The sequence below is a fragment of the Hyperoodon ampullatus genome, assembly GCF_949752795.1.
Source record: "Hyperoodon ampullatus genome assembly, chromosome: 4".
Lineage (NCBI taxonomy): Eukaryota > Metazoa > Chordata > Mammalia > Artiodactyla > Ziphiidae > Hyperoodon > Hyperoodon ampullatus.
Window position 1 is genome coordinate 51,760,313 of NC_136917.1, and position 21,943 is coordinate 51,782,255.

The window sequence follows — 21,943 nt, forward strand, 5'->3', positions numbered from 1 at the left end:
TGATTCACGCCATTATACAGCAGAAATTAACACAACATTGTAAAGCAATTGTACTCCAATAAAAAAATACACTTAAAAAAAAAGAAATACAGAGTACAAATTTCTCTCTTCCCTCTGACCTCGTGACCCTGTTTTCTTAGCACCTTTCTCCTGGGGTTGCAGTAAGGCCCTGCTCTTCCAGAAGGGTGTGTTCGGCTCACCAGAAAAGAGGGAGCATTTGTGGGGTCCCTCCTTGAATTTCCAGCTCCTGGAGATTTCCCGACGATTCCTCTGTGATCCGCCCCTTTGTTTTCAGTGTCTGAGCTTCAAGCATCTCACCCCTTCTTCCTCAGTCTTCAGCCCTCAGTTGGATTCCACAACTGAAACTCACTTGGGGAAGTTTCTGGGTGTAGAAGAAAGGGGAATGCAGAAGGACACAGGTGGGAAAAGAGCCTGTGGTTGGTAGAAATTATCAAAGAAAATTGCCATTTCCCTGAGCCGTAAAGAAATTCATTTTCTCTTGCCCAAAACAAAAGGGTCTGAATGTGCTTTTTCCTTTTGTTCTCTCCACTTGTTCCTAGAGACCACAGTGCAGGGCGGGCATCTAGGAAATTCACTTTCCCAAGTGCCACTTCTGGTGGCACTTAAAATACAGAACACAAAATCCTTGTAAATTCCACTGCAGAGACAAAGCCCTAAGCCCTTAAATGCACAGAAAAGTATGTCTATTATCTATCGTTTCAGAGTAAGTGTGCAGTTACTTAAATTGCCTTTGTCTTCTTTTTTTCAGCTGACATTATCTCTACGGTAGAATTCAACCACACGGGAGAATTACTAGCGACAGGGGACAAGGGGGGTCGGGTTGTAATATTTCAACGGGAGCAGGAGGTAAGTGGCAGTGAATGCAAAATATCCATTTTCTTCTTTTAAAGAAGGCCTCCCACTGTTCCTTAAGCCTCACGTGTCGCCCTTAACCTTGCTGCTTGGCTTGCAAACTAAAACTGCCAAAAAGTCATTAACATCAGTAGTTACACACTCAGGCTCACAAAAGCACCGGAAAATAGAGCCTTTTCTGGGCAAGGTCTCATCTTTCCAAACCTGGGTATTGCACATTCAAAACGACCTCACTTCTCATCTGACCTGCAAAATTCCACGGGTGCTTGTTGAGTGTAATGCCTCCTTTTTCAGTGGGGTTTATCCTCCTCCAGCTGTTGAAATGCAGGGACTCCTAACAGAATACCTAGGATAAAAAATGTAACCCTTCCCCAACAGATATGAAAAGGATACCTTGGGTCAGAAGAGAATACATACAATTTACAAGCGTACTTCAGAGATATTGTGGGCTCAGTTCCAGGCCACCACAATAAAGGGAATAACACAATAAAGCAAGTCACACCAATTTTTTGATTTCCCAGTGCATATAAAAGTTATATTTACACTATCCTGTGGTCTGTTAAGTATGCAGTAGCATTATGTCTAAAAAAACAATGTACATACCTTAATTAAAAATACTTTATCGCTAACCATAAAAAAAAAGAAGAAAATGGTAGCTCCCCCTACCAAAGGGAGTAAAATCCCAGAAAATGCCATCTGAGCAAGGCATGTAGCCCACACTTTACTATAGGTGACACGAAGTTCCCTGCAGCTGAATGCTCTATGCATTCTGAGCAGCAGTTCTAACTCCAAGTGAATCTCGAAAAGCCCCTTTCTTCCTGAGACTTGGGTTCCACTAGGAATTGTTTCTCTTTTTCATATAAATTGAGTTTTTTGGTGTCTGCTTCTGTTCTGTCAGAATGAAATTATGGCCCAATTTGATTTCCTTGGCCTCCGCCGGCGTGGTCCTGAAGCTTCCAGCAGGCCAGTCTGTGTTCAAGTAACTCTCCCATCTGCTACTGCCTGCCTGGGAGATTCACCCGGCACAGCAAAGCAGGAGGGCCCAGTGCAGGAGGGAGGTTTCACAAGAGACTTCCCTAGCAATTTAAAGCCTGCTTTGTGCCTCAAAGTCATTTGTGTTCCACCTCCCCTCAAAAAAGGAAAGCCTCATTTAGAGGTGATATATTTGGTAATTGCACATTATTTGCAATTAATTTCTATAAGGGCATCGTAATCCCTCGGGGTTCTGTATGAATTCAAGTGTTCAGCATTAAATCAGGCACCCAGCCTATTCCATTGGCCCTGGAAACACGAAAATGTTGTTGGCAAGTAGGAACTAATAGCTCTTCGTGACCTGGAATTTTTCCTGCTTTTCCGGAGCTGCCTGGTGCTAATTGGTCTGGCACATCCTACACACACTTGACAGTCTGATTTGGATGGTAGCAAATCAACACTCGTAAAAATTTATTTTTCAGGTGGACTAGCTCTCTCTACTGTAAACAGGATAGGAGCGAGTATGTCAGCCTTTAAAGTCCTTTTAAAATTGATTTTCAAACCTTCTTCTTCAATTTTTAAAAAAATCCAATTAGGTTCATAGTGATGATAAAGAGAAACCAGAGCTGTGTAGCATAAATTACCCAAGGCAGGGTGTTGCCAGTAATATTCCGCTCCATGTTTCCCATTAGGTATTTATAGCTTTCACCTATTTTAATTTACTGAAATATTTGGGGAGCCTGATTCATTAGTAGGAAGAAGGGGGACACATTTTCCAAAGGAGGGTGTTTTGTTCAATAAGGGATAAATGTCGAGGATAATGACCTGCAGTTAAATGTTGAACTTTGCGGTGAGACTTGGGGTTGAATGAACACTGAGCTTGAGAAACACAGCCATGTGACAACATCTAGGTCAGGCCTCCTTTTGATTCCCATGGGTGGCTCCTGTGCGTGAATCCTCAAGACGTGCTGTCCTGGAAAATTTGTTCAAGGAACCTCAGTGCCCTCACAAGCACATTTAACATCTGGGTATCAGCACCATCACCCATCAGTAAATTGAGACTTGGGTTTGAATGATCAGTATCCACCCAGAGAAAAATTTTTTAATGGAGCCTTTTATTAAGAGTCAAGCATTTATGACAAATGCCTAGCAAGACCTGGATTTGAATTTTTGAACACAGTTTTCCAAAGCCTGAATCTTGAGGCTCTTGGTCACTAGGTCCTAAAATGCAAACCCTCTCCTCCTTCTTTTCCCTTCTTCCCTTTCTCTCTTTCACACCATCTTTTCCTCCTGTCCACCTTTCTTCTTTCTCTTGTCCCTTTCTGCACACCCTTCCTTTATGTTTTGTTCTCTCACCATTTATTTAGTTCCTGCTGTGTGCACTTTGCGTAATCAGCGCTGGGGGAAAGCCAGTGTGAAGTCTCATGGTTCTCCTAATGATTCACATGTCATCTCTGCACTCATGTCTGTTTTGTTATTCATGTTGGAAAAAAGGAGAGGGAGAGATCCACTGCTTATAAGCTGTGTGACCTTTGAGAAGTCATTTTAATTTCTGTGAGCCTCTTCTGTTCATTTCTCTGCTCTGTGCACCTCTCAGAGATTCTATGAAGATCTGATGAGATTTTAAAAGGCCAGTGAAAGGTGCAGATGCTATAGCTTTGTGTTCTTGCTAAAGGATTGATACACGTCTGTATGGACATCAGCATGGGATGACTCACTCCTAAGGGTGTCCAAGACATGCAGCAGTTTATGTATATACTTTATAAGTAAAAATTTGTAAATGTTGAAGATGCCAGTATTTACCACCAGGGGTGCATGATCAACAGCCTGAGGGCACTGAGCTAAGGAGGAACCCATGGCCGTCGTAGTCCTGCCCTCAGCCCACTTGAACACGGCCTGCCCGTCTCACCGCTCATGACTCTACTCAAAAAGAGGAAGGAACTGGTGACTTTGCAGTTGGCTTATGTGATTTAATCTTTCATGTGACTTTTTTTTCCCTTCCTACAGAGTAAAAATCAGGTTCATCGTAGGGGTGAATACAATGTTTACAGCACATTCCAGAGCCATGAACCCGAGTTCGATTACCTGAAGAGTTTAGAAATAGAAGAAAAAATCAATAAAATAAGATGGCTCCCTCAGCAGAATGCAGCCTACTTCCTTCTGTCTACTAATGGTATGTGGAGGTGCCTTGTCTTGTTTGGTATTTTCAGAGATACAGTCAGCAAACCATATATTTCAATCTCTTTTAGCCTCCATTTTCCTTTTTACCTTGCAGGCTGTTGAAAAACTTAGAAACCATATTTGCAAGATGCCTAGCAGAATGCCTGGCAGAGAATAGGCCCTCAGTAAATAGTACTTATTCTTTTTTAAAAATAACAAATTTATGGTCGAATTATGTGAGACTTGTTATCTGTAGTTTTTGACTAATGCAGATTATTTCCAGGTGTTTTTGGAATGTGACTCCCTGTCTAAAGATTTACTGAATGTTATTCTGGGAACACATTTCAGGAAACTAAACATGCCGTCCCTGTGTGTTTGGCATACTCAGTAGAAGTTATTAATCCCTGAATATATTTGGGGGTTTGGAAAGCAGATGTCCTTGTCTGACACAATCAAGCTCTCTAGTAGAAACACAGGTCAAGAAGAGAGGGGACCCCATCAAAAAACTGATCAAGTAATGGTTTCTTCTCTTTCTCCCTTCTCCCTTCATACTCTTCTTATATCATTTGTTGGTTTAGGGAGAGTTGATATAAATGGGTCAGAGAGAGAGAATGTTAGGAGTTGAACACGGAAGCCGATTCCGTATTAATCTGTAAACCTTTATACAGTGGAATTACCAACCCTAAAACTTCTTAATGCCCTTGCTGTGAAAGAGGCCATCTACACTCAAAACAATTCAGAATAACATCATATACGAAAGGATGCTAATTGAATAACATAACAATTAGAGGATTAGTATATACAAATTAAACACCATCTCCCAAGCAAATAAGCTGGAGAGTGATTCATTTCATCATCCTGTGTGTGTGTCTTTGAGGAGTATACATTTAAATATAAATCAAGAAACAAGGGATTTGCTTTCTGCCTATCTCCAACGTTTATTAAGAAAGGGTAATGCTCATATGTCAAGTTAAAAAAAATGCAGACTGTGTATATACTACGATCAAACATATATTAACATTTTTAAAGACTGAAAGGAAACACACTGAAAGGTTTATCATGATTAATTTTGACTGTGCATTATGGGTGACTTGTCAACTTATTCCTTTTATTGTTTTTATTTTCTAAGTTTTTACAATGAGTTTTATTTTAATCTTATGAAAAACAGGGGGGGAAAGTTTTTAATGCATATGAACCAAAAAAATCCCTCAAATGAAAAAGCCAGTGTATAAATCTATAAAGTAACAGTTCTGAAATAGCCAGTTTAGGGTTATTCAAGCATAGCTTATCTCAACATGACCAGATCTCCAGTCATCTGTTTTTCCAGATTCCAAGTAATTTAATTTTTTCTCATTTATTGTTTTGTTTACTTTTTTTGATCTTGATTTCCCAAAAGTCAAGCCACATGAATTTGTTTCAGTCTCTTCCCTTTTAGTTTTGTTTAAGTTTACCTCAAAGGCTCAGCAGATTCAACACAACTTAGAATGGAAGAAACTTCTGATGATTTTGACTTAATTACTTTAGGCAGAGAAAAAGCATCTGATTATCTTCTATAGCTAGCTTACTTTATATTATGAAATTTAGCCTATTGATTATTACAATAAAATTCAAAGACATAAAAGACATATTAACTACTTTGCGGGGGGGATGGGAAAGAAATCAGTGAAATGCAATGAAGATTAATTATATAGCATAATGTTCTGTTAATTGAGTTTTTAAATAGTTTTTTGATTAACAAGGATATTATCTTCCCATTTGGGATGCTATTTCATATGCCAACAGCATCTCAAAATGATTCTTAGAAGAAAAATTCCCATGCTCGTATGTGATTTTCTTTTTTATACTAATATTGAGGTTGAGAATCCCCCTTAAGCCAAATAGGTTAACATGCAAAAATTAATGGAAGACAATTGGAATTACTGTACAAAAGAGAAAATGAAGATAGATGATAAGATTGTGTTTAAAAGCTGCCACAAGTAATGATAAACTACTCAGAGAGCCAGCCAGAAGAAAGAAAAAGCCATTACTCATAGTAACAGCCACATGTTCCTCAGACTTTTTTTATCCAGAAAGCTTCAAGCTACTGAGTCAAGAAAAATTGTGATAATAAAGTCAAGAATAACTCCAGGCATCCCAACCATGGGGAATTGAATTGAATTCACCATCAATTATCTTTTTTTTAAAAATTGTGCTTATCTCATTATAGCTGGGTACAGTTTTTATCTTCTGCTAGAATACATTCCCAGCTTTAGAAATTTTAATGAAAAATAAAACCAACATTCAGTTGTAAAGATAGACCTTAAAATTATTTGCCAGAGGAAGACACATTGCTTTACCTAGAATGTCTACTTCTATCTTAATTCCTATGATGACAGGAAAAGGTATACTTAATTTGTTTTTCATGCTATGAGAGTAGTAAGTGTTCATTGTAAAAAATTTAGAAAATGCAGAGAAACAAAATGAAGATAAGGAAAGTATTCCTATCCAGAGAGAACCACTATTAATGTCTTTTAAAGAGAAAAGCAAAGAGGCATGGATAAATCTGTTTGTTTCTTAACAAAAATATGACATATTCTATAACTGTTTTGCAACCAGATTTTTTTATATAATAATATAACACATAATAACAGGAATATCTTCCTAATTGTGAAATATTTCTCCTAAAATACCATAACATTTTCAATGACTGCATGATATTCCCTTGTATGGTTGTTTCTATAGTTTATTAATAAATCTCCCATTACTAGACCTTTAATTATTAACTAATTCTCACTATTATACATTATGTATTTGTAGAAATAGATGTTGGTATAGATAGGTCAATAGTTAGAAAGAAAGCATATTATAAACTATGTATAGCATGATACATCTATTAAAAGCTATGTAAAAAGTTATATAATTCCACACACAAATATAATACAAGGATATACATAAATTTTTCATAATAGTTGTCTTTGTCTACTGGAATTGAAGGAGTTTTAAATTTTTTATTTTTATGTTCATTTTCATTTTCTACAATTTTATGTACCAGTTGTGTAATAAAAAGAAAATAAAATGAGAAATGTAAAATCTATATATGAGATATTATTATAGATTTGTACCCCTCTTCAAAACAATGCATAGAAAAAATACTACAAGGAACTATGTAAAATGTTAACAATGGTTGTCCCAGACTGCAGGGATTTTAGGGATTTTTATTCTTTATGTTTTACCTCCAATTTGTATCTTTCTCTGTATAGCAATTTATCATTCCTAATAAGAAAAATATAAGAGAAGAATTGCCTTGCAGTTGGGATGGGCTACATTCCAAAGCCCAGCAATAGAAAATAATCAGTATTAAAATTCACTGGTTTGGGTTCTTCTAAGCCACAGTAGCTAATCTACTCTGATCTCTGATTAGTAGTTAATCAAATGACTGAATAAATATGGCCCATGTTTCATCTCCTCACCCTAAAAAGCAGGTCATTATGCAGCCTATATTCAGAGAGGGTAGGACCAGAAGAGTATAGATAGAAAATTCTAAATTCAACCCAACATCTGGGAAAGGCTTCTTCGCCTTCTGTCCCAGTACAAGCCGGGCTGAATGAACAAGTCTTACACTTAGTAGACTTTACAGGCGTGCCAGCAGACATGACCAGCCCAAGTGATGCCCACATATTAGGAAACAGGGGCTCTTCTCTGTTAGAGTAGCCAAATTGTTGCAGGAAGCCCACTTCATAATGTGCATTTCAGACCGCTGAGGACAAGGCATTTGCCAAGGAGAGATGGAGGAGGGAGATGAGGGGCAAAGGAGCAAGGGAATCCTAATACAGGCAGGATACAGGGGCGGCTTGCCTCCCCTGACAGCCTTACAGAAAGGAAGTATGATGTGCTGACATCATCATGGGATGAAGCTCACGCTGTCAGAGCAACATCTTATTATTGCAGAACAGTTGCCCAGTTTGCTAATTCTAACAACAGCTGCTATTTGTGAACCATTATTAGAAGTGCAACACTGGGCTAAACACTACATGCATTCGTTCATTTAATCCTCAAAGAGCCCTACGTGGACGACACTGTTTTCCCCAATTTACATATGAAGAAACTGAGGCGTAGAGAAGTTAACTATCTCTATTTGTAAGGTTGGAGTATTGAGGACATACTTATACTAAAAAATTACTCATATTTCTGAAATTCAAACTTAATTGGCCACTCTGTACCTTTTCTCCTGCTTTATCTGCTACTCCCATTTGTCTGTCACCCAAAGACTAGTTAGGCGCCTACTGCATGTGAATCCCAGCCCTCGGCCACGTGGTGGCTGGCGTTGGAGTGGGGATGGGACCCAAGGTTGTCTACTTCCAAAGCCACCCTGTGCAGGCACAGGGCAAGACACAGAGGAGCAGCCGAGTGTCTGCCATCCAGAAGAGAAGTTAGAACAAATAATGAACGCAGGATCTGATAAGAAAGGCCTACAAAGGCATGCAACCACAGCCATGATCTGTTTGGCCCAAACACGTTTCCTTAAAAAATGGATTAACATATACACACTACTACATATAAAATAGATAACCAACAAGGACCTACTGTATAGCACAGGGAACTCTACTCAATATTTTGTAATAATCTATAAGAGAAGAGAATCTGAAAAAAGTATATATAGATATATATATCTGTGTGTGTATTTATATATATATGTGTGTGTGTGTGTGTGTGTGTGTATGTATGTACATATATCTGAATCACTGTGTTGTACACCTGAAACTAACACAACATTGTAAATCAACTCTACTTCATTTTTTAAAAGATGAAATCAAAAGCCTGCAGGTGGGGCATGCCATCTCCAGCTCCCCCGATGCCCCGCCCCCTTTCACTCATTCCCCGGGCACTGCCTACCTTGTGTAGGCACTGGAGTCCTCACCCCTGTTTTATTGCTGTAGAGAATGACAGGGGTCACCAAGTGGTGTAGAGTCCTGGGACAGTACAAAGCTGAGAAAGGTCATTTCCAGCTGGGGCCTCAGAAAAGAGACTGCAAGGGGAAAGCATTTGGATGAATCTCCTTCTCATTTTACTTCCCTGAGTACCGCTAACAAGATGCACTGTGTAAATGAGATGCATTCATTCATCCAACTCCTATTTCTTGAACGTCCACTATGCCCCAGGCACTGTTGTAGGTGCTGGAGATACAGTGAGGAACAAGACAGACCGAATCCCTGCCTCCAATGATATTTAAATTACTGTGAGGGAGACGAGATAATTAAATTGCCAGAGAGTGAAACATACTCTGAAGAAAAATAAAGCAGGAAGAGGGGATACAGAACGGTGAGGAAAACATCTTTCTGTAGGTTGGTTAGGAAAGACCCCCTCTGAGGTTGGGACGTAAACAGGAGAGCAAAGTGAAGGAACGAATCTTGTGAAAAAGAGGGTAAAGGGCTTTCCTGGCAGAAGGAGCAGCTAGTGCAAAAGCCCTGAGGCTGGAGTGGGATTAACCTATACAAGGAGCTGTAAGGAAACCTGGTGGCAGGAGCACAGGAAGTGGCAGGAAGTGGGGTAGACAATGAGATCATAAAGTGTGAGTATGTAGGGGTGCAGGTCACGGAGGGCCTTTCAGGTCATGCTAGGGACAGTGTTTAGTGAGGTGGGATGCTGAAATGAGGATAATAATTGGACCTACATCTCAGGGTTATTGTGAATATTAAGTAAATTCTCCATGGAAAGCACTAACATGGTTACAATCGTTAATTCTACATATGTTGTGACTACTCTTATTCAGTGTTCAGGACATACTATTATTGAATGATCCAATTTAAATGTAAGCTATAGATTTAACAGCCCGTTGTCAGGGAAACCGTTTGTCTCAGCACAATAAAAGTTTTCGTTTTGAAACATGAGCCCTGCCTTCAGAGGCCTTGAGATTTATGCACCGAAGCCCTTGACATGAGCCAGTTTCCCTAGCAGTCCCTTCCATCGTGACCTTCACCTCCCCCTGCAACCGCCCCCAACTGGGTCCCGCAAAAAAAAAAAAAAAAAAAAAGACTCCTTTACCAGTTTCCTCTCACTGTCATTTTGATTTCCTCTGGTTGCCCTCCGCAGATAAAACTGTGAAGCTGTGGAAAGTCAGCGAGCGTGATAAGAGGCCAGAAGGCTACAATCTGAAAGATGAGGAGGGCCGGCTGCGGGATCCTGCCACCATCACAACCTTGCGGGTGAGCCCAATGGCTGGTTTTCCACCTTCTTTCAGTTTCCTTGGCAACCAGGGTCAGGGGAAGTGGAGGGGAAGTTTGGCCGCGTGCTGGCTGCTGCTGTAGGTTGCCCCTCTCAGGTGTGAGGGAGGGAGATCAAGCAGAGACCCCGCCTACCTGAGTCTCTGGTGGTAGGAGAAGGAACAGGACAGGCACCAACCTCTGATGACTATAAATCCACGTTGCCTTTTGCCCCTGAGGACTTGCTGCAGGGTCACTGCCATGCATTACTATGTTCTTAGCCTCTGTCTGTTTGCATCATCTAACATGTCTTGAGCACCTTCAAGGTACAGGCATGGAACTACCCAGATAGGAAGTTGGAGGCTTGTGATTCGGAGCATGAACTTCTGAATCAAACAGGCCTGGGTTCAAATTCTGCTACTTGCCAGACTCTCACATAGTCACTCCCTTTTTTGAACTTCAGTCGTGCAAGTTATTTTTAGTTTCTCCATCTGCAAAACAATGAACCTAGTACCTTACTGTGTGTGGGCTTCTGAGGCTAAAATGCAGTGAGGTTGGAAAGCCCTTATTCCATGGCTGGTACTCAAGAAGTGATTTCTACTATTAGTCTTGGTAGCTTCCTTCCTGCTGTCCAGAAAAGCACAGTCTCGTAAGGAAAGAGGATGGGTAGGACTAATATGCAAATGTTTATGACAGTAACTAGAGTAAGATAAATGCAATGAGAGTCAGAGAGTTGCAGTTTGATCGAAGGAGGGAGAAATTATATTTGGTTCTGGGAGATTGGGATGTATCTGTTAGGGAAATGGTGTTAGAAATGGATTTCTAAAAGCAGACTTTTAAAGGAAGGCTCTCTAGATAGAGATTAAAATGATTTAGGAGTGGGTGATGACTTTAGTTTGGGAGTGGTCATGGTGAACGGTAAAGCCAGGTACATGTTGGGACCAGCCCTGGCCCCTAGCCACTTTCAGAACTGGGTAAAATACGTGCTTTCAGATGCCAGCGGCTCTACTGAAAACCAAAAACTGTGAAGAGACACAGAAGTATCAATACCTGTGGGGAAAAGAGGTTGTCGCCCTTTGTTTAGAGGCAAATGTGGGAATTGAATGATCATCGTGTGCCTGATTAGCTGGCTTGTTGGTTTGTTCATTCATTCATTTGTGCATCTGTTTATTCAGCAGATGCTTTTTGAGCACAGACTCTTTGTGGCCCGTAATGCTAGGCTGTCGTGTGTGTACCCGGTAGTAATGTGTACCTGGTCTTCTACTGAGCTTCTTCTGGGCCAGCAAGCATTGGCTGCTGTTTCCTCTCGTCCGCCTATGCCTTCAAGCTGGAGAACAGCCGTACAAGTTTACCTTATCAGACTGGGTCGATGCTCTAAATGCTCAGAGGTTTTGAGACTGGAGGACAGAACAGTGAAGAGTTTGAACATTGAGTCACTCTGTCCTGGGTTCGAATTCTGGCTCCATTCCTTTCTGGATGGTGGCCTTGGACACATTACTTAAAGTCCTTGTGCCTCCCATGTCACATCTGCACAACAGGGATGAGGGATGGTCGCTACTTCCTGGGATTGTTGTGAGGATTCAGTACAATACTGTGTGTGATGGAGAGCTTAGCCTGTGTAGTGTCTCACTCAGAGAAAGTACTCCGTGATATTAGCTCCTGCTGATGGTTTTTAGTCTTACTCTCATCATCATCATTTTCATGACTGTTATTACCCCCTAGTGATAGCAGGCCTATGTGTTTGAGAAAATTCCCATTTTTCTCTCCATACACTTTTTATACTCTTGTATTCACTCCCCAAGCTATTCACTGATGTCTACCAAGTGGCAAGCACAGTACTGGTGATACAAAAGGAACAAGATAGTCTTTCACCCCTCAGGACTTTGCAATCGTATGGAGAAAGCAGATGGATTAGGCACCACTGAGGAGTTTATAACATGAACTTCTGCCCAGGTGTTACCTTGCTCTTGTTCGCTACGTGGATGGAATTTCTCAGATGCCATCTGTAGTCCCCACTATGAATTCCAGTTGTCCATGCATCCAGTGGGATTTTGTATACCTGTATTTAGCCCCTGGGAGGCATCCCCATGATGAAGAAGAGAGAAGGACTCTATGTAAGTTCCACTAGAACAGAGATTGTCCCCAAAGTGACACAGTGATGTTATGAAGTGGACTTGTACATATAAAACATGGAAGGAGGCCCTGAGGAGTGGCTGGGACTTAGAAAACCCTAGTTCTGGTTCTTGCGTCCTTATTAACCATCTGTGACCCTGGGCCAATGAATCTCATTTCTTCTCTCCGTGCTTCGTTTCTAAGCAACTGAGCAGAGGACTGGACAAAGTCAGTGGTTCTGCAACCATGGGTGCCAGTTACAAATGCAGATTCCCAGGACGCAGCCTCAGTGATTCTCTTCAGCAAGTCGGGTGGTCCAGAGGGATCTGCATTTTTATCCTGAGCCCCTAGTGGTTGAGACAAAGGGATCTGTTATCCCTGGACTCTTACCATCTCTCAGGCTCCTCCGCGCTCTCGTTTTTATGAGCCTCTGTTACTTTTCAGTCATTTCAAGCTATTGTACCAGCTCACGAGACACATTTGCTATCATATTGTAAAACTCGTATCTGATTTCATCTCGTCTACCTTCCTAGGCTTTCAAGTAGCCTCATTTCAGTGTAAACATCCCCACTCCAGTGTTCTTTCAGTGCAAACACTGAAAAGGCCACCCTGCTTTCTTTTTGATCCCAGTGGTAGAAGAAGAACCAGACAGCCCTGAAAACCGTAGTTTCAGAACAATGACTCCAAACAGAGAATGAGCTGATGTGGTATTAATCAGACCATAATTTACTAACATGCTCTGCTCTTGACATTTGCATTGCCAGCAATTGTGGCTTGTTTTTTTTCCTTCCCTGTACTATGATTACCTCTTGTTCACTTTCATAGTTTCCAGTTCTACGTGGATCTTGAGAGTGAGAATGTTTAATAATACCCAGCAGCTAATTAATCCTCACTGAGTAATGAACCTGTTCTGTTTCAGTGCTGGGAGGTTCAGCTTTTCAAAGTACGAATGTGGTTGTATTTTTTCCTTTTTCCATGCAAGATAGCCTTTCAAAATCCAATCACTCATTACCCAGAGAGACTTTGAGAAGCACTTCTATGGACACTACATCTCCTGCTTAATATTATAACATTCAAAGCAATAATCATGATGATAGTTTAATAATAACACCTTATAAGCTGTAAAATACCATTTTTATCACAAAGTGTTTACTTACTTAATTCCCTGATTCATCTTCAGACCAGCCAGGTAGGAAGGCAGGTGAAGATGCTGGGATCTAGTATTTACTGTGTATTTACTATATGCCATGCACCCTGCTGCACACTGTATCTGCATTGGCTCCTCCATGAGGTACAGTTCACTGTTAAATACCCATTGAACAGATGCGCTTCATAGAGTTTCAGTAAGATGCCCAAGATCATGCTAAGCATCAAACCTTGATCTATGGGACCCTGAGCCCGTCAACCTGATGCTGCCTCAGAGAGGGAAAATGACTTGCCCAGTGTCTGTTGACTGCTTGTTCCAGAGCTGGGACTGAAAATCAAGAGCTATGACTCTTCAACTTGGACGCATACATTGGGCATTTTAAATGCTTTTCTTAATAATTAGTGCCATTATTATTCTAGGTCAGGATGTATGCGTGTGTCTCTGTCTCCTTCCCTCCTCCTCCCTCCCTCTTTCTCTCTCACCCATGCATTCACACACATGGAGTTTCCATGCCTCTGACCTCTGACCTCACCTTGAGGTCTTATGTCGTTCCACTTAGCAAGATTCTCCATGCCCTTCTTTCTAACCTCCCAATACCCACAGCTAAGAAGACCTCAGAGCCCTTTCTTGGCCATGGAAACTCATAGTTCGTGTAACTTAATCAGCCCGGGAGGGGAGATGGGTGGTGAGAAATCATACGTAGCGTACTTATCTGTGCAGAATGAGCCTGGAGTTATTATTTCCCTCGTTAGGATTGGCTGCCAGTGCCCTGGGAACCTAGGCCAGGTGGAAATGTGCTTTTGAACCAGTTACAAAAGAGTTACACAGAGTCTGTCTGGAAGGTGTGAGCTCCCAACCTGTGACACCATAATTCCCCAAAATGAAGGGGATGTGATGAGCTCAGGTTTTCTAATGGATATTCCTTACAGCTAATATTAATAATAATAATAGCCACATTTTTGAGTGCTTACTATATGCCAGGTGCTGGATTGTATACCCTTATATCATCTGTCCTAACAGCAACTCTCTCGGGTTCTGTTATCCTCTCTGGATCATCCAAAGCCTCCCTCCCTCCTTTCATTTAAGTCTCTGCTTAAGTGCCACCTTCTCAGAGGAGCTCTCCTAGAATTCTGTAGGGGAAATAGCACACTCACGTCTTCCTGTTCACTCTCTGGTGTCCTTACCCTGCCCCTTTATTCTTAACTTTCCTCCTGGTCAGATGTATCATTGGTCCACTGTCAGCCTCCCCTCCCCCTCCCCTGAAATGTAAGCTCCGTGAAAGCAGGAACCATGCATCTCCTCTTCTGTAGCTCCGGCACATGGTAGGTATTCAGGAAATGTTTGTCAAATGAATAGATTACATAGAAGTGGAAACTGAGTTTCAGAGTAGACAAGTGGTTGTTTGCTCAAGATCTCATGGCTAGAAAGTGGTGGGGCTGGGATTCAAACCTAATCCATCTGACCCCAAATCTGATGCTTTTCATTATGATTCCCTACAGCTACATCCTAAGAAAATACTAATTCGTGATTGCAGAGCAGGAGAATTTCATTATTAGTGTCTCTCGGAATTCTCTGGCAAAGCTTTCTTAATGTAGGAGCTAGATTTTGGGCAGAGTGGAGGGCGAGGGTGAGGGCTGCAAAGGCTTTTCTGCCACAGGTTGAGCACACGATGGATGCACTGTATTTTAGAGAAAAGATTCAATTATATCATGTTTTTACACACATGCCTTCTGCTGGTGACTGCTTCTGTCTTTCTCTCAGCTCAGGACACACACATTCTTGTGACTTTCCTGGACTAAAATTTTTCCACCTAGAATGACCCTGATGTTTACACATCCCATTGGTGGCAATTTAGACACCCTCCTAGCCACAGTCTAAGACACCAAGGCAAATCGACATGAGCGTTCACCAGCTCCAAATTCTGAAGGGAACTTCTTGAGGATTATTGCCAACAGGTCATGGGATTAGACAGCTTGGCTAAACACACTTTTTTCCCAAAAATGATCGTTTTTGTGAAACTACTAGTTTAACTGCCTGATCTGCTTTCTAGAGAACTGATTAAACAGACCACTGGTTTAAGTTTACCAATAAAAGCAACTACATTGATTCAGCCCTTCCTATGGACAGACTCCACACTGAGCAGTTTTCTGTACATTTTACAGTTGGTCCTTCATCACAGTTCTATGGCTTATGCATCATGCCCATTTTATAGGTGTGTAAACAGAGGATCAGGGAGGTAAGCGCTGGCTTGAGACCTCACAGATAATAAGTGGCAAAGCCAAGAATGGAACCCAGGTCTGTCTGATCCCACAGCTCCTGCCCTTCACCATCATCCAGGACTATTTATTGCATGGTCCTTGATCTAGACAACAATGAGGATAATAGCATCTGACACGTAGAACTTTTCAGTGTATTTTTTATCCTACTTATTGAGTGCCTTCTATGCACCAGGCAATGTGCAAAGTACATACTACAGAGCGGGTCTTACAAAGATGAGTGAAACATGCTCTCTGTCCTCCAGGGGCCAGGAGGGGAATGTTGCAAGTCGCTGTAACATGAAATTAATTCAAGCAGTGGTTCTCAAACCACAGTGCCCTCACAGTCTCCTGGGATACATTTTAGAACACAGGCACTGGCCTCATCTCTAGGGATTCTGGTTTAGAAGGTCTGAGTTGTACCCAATAACGTCACTGACCAGATCCCCCTTAGAAAATCCCCGGGTGATTCTGACACAGATGATCCCTGGGCCAAACTTTGAGAAACACTGGATTGGGTAAGTGTCCTGAGAAAAGCAGAGAAGATTGCCATGGCAGTTCAGAGGGAGAACAGAAAGAGAGAGGTATAGGACCAGGAAGGAATTTTCAACATGCATCTTGAGGGATAGATGGCCTTTCATGCTGGGCGGGGTGGGGTGGGGTGGGGGGGTGGGTCTTATTTAATGCTCCCAAGGATCTTGGGGGGCAAGTAGGACATGAATTGCTGTTTCCCTATTTCTGGTGATCTGGATGTGATTATCCCCATTAGAAAAGAGGAAACTGAGGCTCTGAGAGGCAGAACTGAGAATCAAATGTGTTCGGTCTAGACACAGCCTTTGTGCTTTTTTGCTGCCTCTGTGGTGACTGTGTGGTGATGCTCACTCCAGGAGAATGGGTAATCCCAGGCCAGTAACAGGGCAAATTACTGGTTGAGTCAAGATCGGCCATCACTGCCTTAGGTTTTCATTTTGAACTTATGCTTGACAACGGAGGCCTCTTAGGACACAGATACAGTCTTCCCCTACCCATTTTTAATTTTTCTAGACTTCATTTTATGAGGTATTGCTGCTCTAGGGGCTTCATAGCCAATCCTTTTACAGCTTCAGCTTTCCTTTCCTTATATTTGTTGCAAATAAAAATGAAGTGTTTAGCTACTGCAGTGCAAAATCCATCAAGGCTACTCCATATTCACATGCTTGCAGTGGCACCCGGACGGCCCCTGGATTAGATTAACTTTGTGAATGTGTCACTCTGGTGTGGGTAATTTCTCAACCTCCACTCCATCCCTTCCCCCTCCTGTCTCAGCGAGGGGATATTGCAATCCCCCATTGATTGACTACCGCACAAGTGAATGCTGGCATGTGATGTGTGTAACTCAGCAGGACGCACATACTCTGTGTTTATGAAAATAAATAATAATTTCTGTTATCGATATTGATTGCCATCATTATCTGGTTCTATCAGTCTGTGTCATGGGGTTTCATTTATGGGATCAGAAAGCACTCCACAGGAACCTCGGGCACTAACCTCACCACCAAGCCTCAGTGTTTTGACATGTTTTGCCTCTTCGGGGTAACACTTGTGGATGTCCCTGTTCTGTTCTTTGGCTAATATTCAGTGAGACAGCATTACTTGGGTTCAATGTGAGGCAAAGGAACTAACTGAAATATTAATAAGAGCAGCGGACATGTATTAGCATTTGCTCTGTTCCAGGGATGCTCCATATGTTGGCTAATTTATTCTTCAAGATAAACCTATAATGAAGGTAATAAAATAAACCTCATTTCAGACATGTGGGAACCAAAGCCAGAGAGGTTAAACGTCCTGCCTGAGGTCAGACACTAGTAAGTGGTAGTACTTGGACTTGAATTCATGGCTTTATTTATTTATTTTTTCTTCTATTTTTTGGCCATGCCGCACGGCATGTAGGATCTTAGTTGCCTGACCAGGGATCGAACCCGTGCCCACTGCAGTGGAAGCATGGCGTCTTAACCACTGGACCACCAAGGAAGTCCCTGAATTCATGTCTTTATGATTCTAAAATCCATACTACTATCCTACCTCTTGTATTAAATAGAATGCCTGATATATTCATCTGAATATTTAGTATAAACTAAAATATGAGTAAACAGGGACTAGAGAAGGAACCATGAAGGAGATGGTAGATGCTGCGAGAACCTTGGGCCCAGGTGGGGTTTCCGTTTTGTTTGTGGCGGGGGGAAGGTGGAGCAGAAAGGATGCGTGGAATTAGATCATGGTTTACCAAACCTGGATGATCATCAGAGTCTAGGAATGTCTTAAATCATCCCCAGCTGACTGATTCAGAATGTCCAGGCACAGGGCCAAGGGATCTACCCATAGTTCTCAGCTGTATCCCAGGTAGTTCTGAAGATCAGCTGGGTTTGAGGACCATTTGCATAATGACCACTGAGGTCCACTCCAAAGTGGAGGTTCTCTGATTTGATTTTGTAAGTTCTTCCTTTGCCTGCTTCCCTCCTCCTACCTCAAGGCTCTATACGGAATAATCTGAGGGCCACATTAATATTGCCTTTCACTGAGTGAGTAATTTGATTTGGAGTGAGCTTCTGCAAGCCAAGCACATTTGGGTTGTGTGTACAGCTCTGCCCTTTATAACGCAGGTTCTTTCCCCCTCTTACTCCTGGTCAAATCTGGGGGGCAGCCCACCTAATGGCCAGTGTGCTGTAACAGTAACAATAGTGCAGACATTAGTTAAATACACACTGTGTGCCAGGCCTTCTGCTATGTGCATGCAAGCACCATCTCATTTCAGCCTGACAACAGTCCTATGGGCTGAGTACTGTTTTTATCCCCATTTGACAGATGTGGACATTTGATTAAGAAAGCTGAAGTTACTTACCCAAGGGCTGCGGCTACTAAGGGGCTGAGTCACATTTTTAACCAGGTTCGGTCTGACCCGAGAGTCTGTGATCTTAACACCGTGTTACAGAGCCTCCAAGAAAGGGCTAGGGCTCTGACCACATCTCAGCCATCATCTGAAAAATGGAACTCCTCCTACATTCTTCCCACAGAGGTCATGCTAATAAAATAGAGTAATGTGTTGACAGTACTGGTGTGATGCCTTATGATTGCCAGATGCTCGATATATGTTATTACCTTTCTCCTCTTCCTTCCCATCTTGTCTTTCACCTGGACAACCAGGAGTTTCAGGAAAGTCTGATGAATATATTGAAAAAGCTCAAAGCAGCATTATGTTTTGATAATAGTGAATCCAGCAATCCGTTCTGCTTTATTTTGAATGTGTGTTTGCCCTGGCTCTCCAAAGCTGCCTTGGATTCAGAATATTTTCACCGACAGCAAAATATTTTCTTTCATCTCAAAACTACCTTTGTTGTGCTGCATTTACCATGTAGTAATTAGATCCAAGATAAATGTAAATACAAGCAGAATCCTATACCTGGCTTAAGATCAAGTTCTCTTTGTCTCTTGCTCCCAGCCCCTTTGGAAGGCAGCCATGGCTTCTCGAATGTGATAGGAACTAGTAAATGACACTCCCCACAGGTACACTCCATGACAGTGGGAAGCTGAGAAGTCCACTAGTACCAGAAGAAGAACAGGATCATGTTAGAGAAGAAAATCTCGATGTTTCCATGGTCTCTGGTGCAGTTTATCTTGAGAATCCCTGGTCAGGAGGCACAGTATTCTAGACTATGACCCATTCTCTCTTCCTAACTTTGGTCATTAAGTGGTCTGAATTTTGGAGATGTGGGTCGGTTGGTCAGGCCGGGGCAGGTTCCCAACCTTTTCCAGGCTTTGCAAGCAAGGATCTTGTCATTGGGTCAAACCTAATTCACACTGACCCAGATGGATTTTTCTCAAAAGAGAAGTTATTAGAATGATTTTCTCCATCTTTTCCTTTAAAGGGCTCTCTGTATACTTTTTTTTTTTTTTTTTTTTTTTTTTTTCTGTACGTGGGCCTCTCACTGCTGTGGCCTCTCCCGTTGCGGAGCACAGGCTCCGGACACACACAGGCTCCGCGGCCATGGCTCGCGGGCCCAGCCGCTCCGCGGCATGTGGGATCTTCCGGGATCGGGGCACGAACCCGTGTCCCCTGCATCGGCAGGCGGACTCTCAACCACTGCGCCACCAGGGAAGCCCGGCTCTCTGTATACTTTTAAAGTAAATGGAAAATCCAGGGCATAATTGGATGATTTGAGGAAGAAAAGTATCTCCATTTTCTGAATCTTTCAGATGGAATTATCTGAATTATGAGTGTCATGGGAAAGACATTGTCCCCAGACCAGGTCCTGGCTCTCCAATGTGAGCTCACTTTTGCTGGAGTAAGAGGTGTGAGGTCCAGCCCCTGAAACTACACATGCATGTGTATGCGTGTGCAGGCATACATACGGCACAAAGTACCAAGAAGCTCATTGTTCAGGAAACCTTAGAATGTTAACATAGCCTAGAGCTGATTTATAATATTTGTTTTTCAATTGGACTTATTTAAATAGAGATCAAAAATATGAGCCTAGGTCCCTTTTGCTACCAAGTTATGCAAAGAACTCATTTGAAATCACAAGAGGAATTCTAAGGCCTGTGCTCATTATACATAAGAGTTTTCTAGAAAATCATTAACACAAAATGGATTTGGAGTCAAGTTCAGTAGAAAACAAGATCACTTTGATCTTAGTACATTGCAAACCAGACTTCCACTGATGCACTGATTTTAAGTACCCGTCCTTACCAGAGAAAAAGGTTTAAGTATTTCCCTAGAGGTTAGTGTATAGAGGAAGATACCTGCTTTTCTTTGGTGCATAAGTATAAGAAACTGGTTGGAGGAAAATATTTTATAAGGGTAGTTTTATGTTAAAGGAGATTGTTATCAACTGGAAAAAGATTTAATTCTCTGGTTTCCTTAGAATGATTGAGCCAGTAGGGAAGAAATTTCTACCAGAAAGGTACTAAATTTGGATGTAGTTGAATGGAGAAGAGTGGATCACACTCTTGTAATTTGTTGTTTTCATCAGATGATCAGTTGAGCTTGTGTTCTTTACTAGAAAAAATGTTAAAAGCGGTTGTAAAAACACACACACATGCATGCTCACAAATGTTTCTTGCTCAAGAAAATATGGTAAATCCTAGCTTAAATACATTTAAACAAATTTATTTACTTTGGGGTTTCTCAAGACCTTTAATATACTAACGTACAATATCAAAGTCTAAGAAAAATATAGTGCATGCATTATTTTCCACCAAACCTAATTGACCATGAAAAAAGCTTTTCACAATTCATGGGATTACTGTTCTTTTTAACATTTTACTCAAAACGTGGTCCTTGGCCCAGTGTCGGTCCACAACAAGATAAAGAGCTTGTACCAGAATATGAATCGTTCACGTCACTAATCCACTGTATAGTTCAGCTGACGCTTTTTTTTTTTTTTTTTTTTTTTTTTTTGGCGGTACGCGGGCCTCTCACTGGTGTGGCCTCTTCCGTTGCGGAGCACAGGCTCCAGACGCGCAGACCCAGCGGCCATGGCTCACGGGCCCAGCCACTCCACGGCATGTGGGATCTTCCCGGACTGGGGCACGAACCCGTGTCCCCTGCATCGGCAGGCGGACTCTCAGCCACTGCGCCACCAGGGAAGCCCTCAGCTGACACTTTTATTTTCCATAGCAAGACTTTCTCAATGGATGAAGCAGTGCACTGATTCTGGCTTGAGCACCTTATCTTGTCACGGACCATTAGCAAACAGTTCAGGGATCCATTATTTTGAGTAGTACAGCGATAGACCTCACTTTGGGAGATGCTGACTGAAAGAATTGGGCCAGAGAACAGGGGTTAGCCTGGCAGTGTTTCCACCCCCATTTTCCTGCCGTCCAGTCTCAGAATCCCATGATGGAGAAAGAGCCTTAACAGAGCCTCCCTCTTGACATACAAGTTCATTAACATTAACTGAGAACTTTCTAGTGCCTGACACTATTCCAGGCACATTGCATGCTTCCTCATTTAATCTTCACCTTAACCCTATCAGCTGAAAACTATTATCGTCATTTCCCAGATGAGGAAACTGAGATCCATATGGAGGAAGCAACTAGTGCAAGGTCATTCGCTAGCAAGTAGCAGAACCAGAGTTCACCCCTGACTGTCTGACTGCAGACCCCCACTCTTAACCACCATGTTATCTGGCCTACCAATAGCAGTGGTTCTCACCCATCTCGGCCAATGTGGGCTTTATCCTATTGTCAGAGGCTTCTTGAAACAGAAA

General features: G+C 42.0%; 1 protein-coding gene across 4 annotated transcripts in view; it reads left to right on the forward strand.

The window, feature by feature from the left end:
* PPP2R2B (protein phosphatase 2 regulatory subunit Bbeta) overlaps positions 1 to 21,943 on the forward strand; it is a gene marked incomplete at both ends in the record, with an annotated part of 453,825 nt that overhangs the window by 346,596 nt on the left and 85,286 nt on the right. For all 4 annotated transcript variants that reach the window (XM_079702158.1, XM_079702159.1, XM_079702157.1 and 1 more), the window contains 3 exons: positions 770 to 867; positions 3,853 to 4,018; positions 10,075 to 10,187. In XM_079702158.1, the coding sequence (XP_079558284.1) occupies positions 770 to 867; positions 3,853 to 4,018; positions 10,075 to 10,187 (377 nt within the window). The remainder of the gene's footprint in view (positions 1 to 769; positions 868 to 3,852; positions 4,019 to 10,074; positions 10,188 to 21,943) is intronic.